The sequence below is a fragment of the Anoplopoma fimbria genome, chromosome 12, assembly GCF_027596085.1.
Source record: "Anoplopoma fimbria isolate UVic2021 breed Golden Eagle Sablefish chromosome 12, Afim_UVic_2022, whole genome shotgun sequence".
NCBI lineage: Eukaryota > Metazoa > Chordata > Actinopteri > Perciformes > Anoplopomatidae > Anoplopoma > Anoplopoma fimbria.
In genome coordinates, this window is record NC_072460.1 from 9361316 (window position 1) to 9365674 (window position 4359).

The window sequence follows — 4359 nt, forward strand, 5'->3', positions numbered from 1 at the left end:
TGGTGTTTCATGGATGTGTTGATGGCTTTAGTCGCACCATCATTTACTTGCAATGCCTCAATAACAACAGGGCAAGAAGTGTTTTGAGGCTGTTTTGTACTGGTGTACACAACTTTGGCCTTCCCTCAAGAATTCGCTGTGACCATGGCATGGAAAACACAGGGGTTGCCAGGTATATGCTAGAAAGAAGGGGGTTAAACAGAGGCAGTGTCATTACTGGACGCAGTGTCCATAATCAGAGAATAGAACGGCTGTGGGCAGAGCTTAACAGAGTTGTCTCATTCCATTTTAGTAACCTTTTTACCTTCATGGAAAATGAGGGCATATTGGATTCTACAAATGAACTCCATTTGTTTTGTCTTCACTACATCTACCTGCCAAGAGTTCAAAGGTCAGCTGCTGAATTCCAAAATCAGTGGAACCACCATGGATTATCTACACAGGGCGGACAAACTCCTCTCCAACTGTGGCAGAGAGGAGTTTTGAACAGTGCAGGCGCTGGAAACTTGGCAATTGATGACATTTTTGAAGGAAATGAGACCTTTGGAATCAATGAAGACACCCCTCTAACATTAGAGACAGAAAACAACATTGTTGTTCCGGTAAATGACTTTAATGTAAATCAAACCATGATGAACAGAATTCAAGAAATATTTGACCCATTGAGTGATGATGGTAATCATGGCATACAATTATTTTCAGGTCTGGTCAATGTTCTTAGTGAACCGTAAACAAGCTGAAGACTGTAAAAAGCACACATTGTGTTTTTTTTGTAACAGACTGAAAAGTTATAACATATCTTTGTTTATTTGCACCACTGTGCCATAATACTTTAATTATGTGCCCAATTACTCAGTCAGCACTAGAAAAAATGTCCATTTGTTGATAAAAAACGAAAAGTTACTTTTTTTAAGAATTACTTTTTTCTGCACTTTGCTAATCTTAAAAAAAATAAAGAAAAGAAAAAAAAACAGAAGTTGTTGTTCACAGTGCATCAAAAACCTCCTGTTGAACAACAAGGTACCTAGCTGGAACACACACAATGTTCCCCAGTTATTCTCTACCAAAACCCTGTGTGTTACCTATTGCAAAGTCCATGCTCTCCCTAAAAGCCTCATAAGTGTCAAGCAGTGGCAACTTTAGGCAGTTGATGCAAGTGTTCGCCATGGGCAAACGCTGTTTGGGGCTGGAGGAATGTTCATGCAGGAAATCAATTGATGGCTGAGGGGAGAAGCCAACTGGAGGGACGACACTTGCACCTGTTGCAAAGGCTAGGATTTTACCTAGCTTTGATGGTCCCTCTTGCTCTAAAACACAGTAAAACAAGCAAGCGAACAACAAAGAAAACAATTAGAATTTACAGCATACCAGCAAGTTAAAAATACCATCTGGGAAATCCATAAGTAAAGAATGAGGGACACAGAAAGAAAGAAAGCGACACGTAAAGGAATATAAGAAGAGTGTAAGAAAGGAAAGAAAAAGGAAATAGAAACAAAACATAATCAAAAGTGTGGAAAAAGGCAGACAATGGAAAGAGAGAGACAAAAATGATGTAGGGAGCAAAAAGTAAAAGACAAAGGAAAGAGTACAGAGTAAAAAAGATAGAGGAAGGGATGAAGAGTAAAAAATGTAATTGAGTAGATGGAAAAGAAAGGTTAAGAGAAGGAAAAAGACAAAATATGGAAGCAGAGGAATTTGAGAAATTGGCCAAGCTATTTACATTCATCCCAATGTAATGTCAATGTGGCATTAGTAGTCCAAATGTTATCTCCTGGAGCGATTCTGTGCACACCTAGAGTGATCAACATCAATGCAGACAGTACTTTACCTAGCAGCAGTATTTACCTTCAACATCTTGCAGGTAATCCCTCCAAAATGGTACAACAAGTTCCTCTGTCCTTCTCTTGTTGCTTCCCACTTCAGACAGCCGGATGTGGAAAAGATGGTCCATTAAGTCAGCAGTGAGAGCCGTTGGTTCGTGGCACATTAAGGGCCTGAAACTTTCTGGATGCATTCTGATTGCATCTAGAACACCAAGGACCTTCAGCCCCTCCTTAAATCTATAAAATGAGGGACAATAGAAGAATTGGAATGATAATTAGTATTAGCTAACAGAAAATAACTAAAGAGATTATTCTTATAGAATAGAAAATCAAAGATGCACTATTTTATAAATCTTTAATATGTTCAATTAAACAATTGGAAAAATTGTAATTGTTATTTGTTCAGAAATCTTTTTAGAGCTTCAATTTTGAAAATGCAGCACTATTTTATAAGGAATTATCTCTTTTCAATTAAAAAAATACTTGTATCTATGCAGAAAAAAAAAGTAGCAAACATAGCCCAGCCCAAGTTTTTTACCACTCAAATGATATCACTAATTTGGTTTCTAGGCAATAGTGTCGCACAAACCTTTCAAATGCCCCGGCAACTCTGTGGACCACCTGGAACATGGTAATGTCTTGGACCAGCAAGTCTCTGTCTTCGATGCATTTCAATGGCCTGAGACACCCTGCATTTGCCAGATAATCTTGCAATGGTTCTGTGGTGTGTAACAGGTCATCCAAAGACGAACATTCTGACACCTAAAAACACAACACCAAAAAAGAAAGACAATACATTTGCAGGGGATTTTGAAGTACAGTTGGGCAAACAGGGTGTGTGTGACACATCTGCTTTGCCTTTAATAGTGGTTTAAATTCTGCACACAACAGACTGGCTGATTATAACTCAGTGTTATATCAATTTATGTTGGACCCCAGATTACTGAGGAAAATTAATCCTGTGCATTATGGCATCCTTTTTAACTTATTTACCAAAGCATACAAGTGGTCAAATAAATTCTTTCAGTAAACAAATAGTGTTTGTATTATTGTTTAAATTGTTGTGATCAAGCAGTAGCAAATCACATGAAATGAAAATTTACTCAAGAATCGTATATTCCAATATATTTACAATGCATTTACCTTTTTAACCTTCTCATAAAGGTCAGCATCTGCAATGTCTTCCAAGACAGGCTTTATTGAGGAATTTCCAACAACTACACTCGAATACAGTGTTGGTGCAAGAAATCCTGGTGGAGGACCACCGTGAACAAGGCTTACAGCAATGGCCTGTCCAGCGATGAAATACCGATCTTCTCTTAAAGCTGGAGAAAAAATAGCATTGATGAAAAAACACAGTATTAAAAGTATGGGACAAAACCTGTGACAAAACTAGGGCTGGGATCATGAGGAGTCCCAATAAATCAATACACTGGGGCCAAATATATAACACCTACCAGTACTGTCTAGAGCCAAACTCAGTTTGCTGTCCCTTCCTTCAAACATTGGTGACAGTGCCAAGGCTTCCATAAGCAATCTTAAAAATTCTCTCCTTGGGCCACCAAGATCCACAGCCTCTTCATCCATTCCCAAGTCATCTGAAAACTTGACACACATCTGGGATGCAGGATTGTAGGACAGTCGTTTGAAGCCACGAATGGCACCATCCAGAACTGACGACCTATTAATGTTAAACCTGCATCTTTGGTTACTGCTGATTTGGGATGCAAGATTGAGGAGCACTTCTTGTGCTGACTTAGTGCTCGGATGTGCGATTGTCCTGTAGAACAACAACAACAACAAAAAAGCATTAGTATAGGGATAAGAGCATACTTTTCAACAATGAGACCACCATAGCTAACTAAACCTAAAGGATTGTACTAGTGGAAAAAGTTTTCAACATTACTGCCAACTACTATCTGAACCATACCATAGGTTTTGTGTAAACGTGCATTTCTTCATCCAGAGTTTTTTATTTATGTGGGTACAGTGGGAATCTGGCACAAGCAAAGTTGATGTAACACTGAAAGCTGCCTACAAACAATGCATTTAAGGGGTACCTGCATCACTTATTCAATGTATACAACTTCTGTTATAGCCTCTACATAAGCATGGTGGGTGGCTGGTGTTCCTATCTGAAGGCAACATTTTAATAAGTCCTATCAGATTCATATTATGCTTACCCTGTTCCTGTTTTATTTGCAATTACTGCACCACTTTAACAATGTCATAACACCCAGTAACTTACACATTACTCTCAAGACTGGCCATTATAGCCTGGTTCAATTCCTCATCATCAGATGAATGGTCCGAGATGGAACTCATTATCGAAAGGTAGGCAGCATAGTCGTCATTGCTGGCTGTTGGAGTCTGGTTAACTGTGGTAACATAATCTAAGTCGATGACACTCGATTCTTGCACTGGACTGGGTTGCTGTGGTCATGCTGCCACTAGACGACACTGGACTGGGTTGCTGTGGTCATGCTGCCACTAGATGATTGCTGTACTGCACTGGACAGGTTTGCTCTCCCACTTC

At 39.2% G+C, this 4359-nt stretch overlaps 1 protein-coding gene across 1 annotated transcript; it reads right to left on the bottom strand.

The window, feature by feature from the left end:
* Nucleotides 1–1053: 1053 nt before the first annotated feature.
* On the bottom strand, nucleotides 1054–4148 carry LOC129099415 (G2/M phase-specific E3 ubiquitin-protein ligase-like). The gene is made up of 6 exons (XM_054608650.1): nucleotides 4072–4148; nucleotides 3281–3603; nucleotides 2967–3148; nucleotides 2413–2585; nucleotides 1846–2060; nucleotides 1054–1307 (listed from the first exon to the last, which is right to left on the bottom strand). Exons 1-6 carry the CDS (start codon nucleotides 4146–4148, stop codon nucleotides 1054–1056), a joined length of 1224 nt encoding a protein of 407 aa, XP_054464625.1.
* Between the last annotated feature and the right edge of the window lie 211 nt (nucleotides 4149–4359).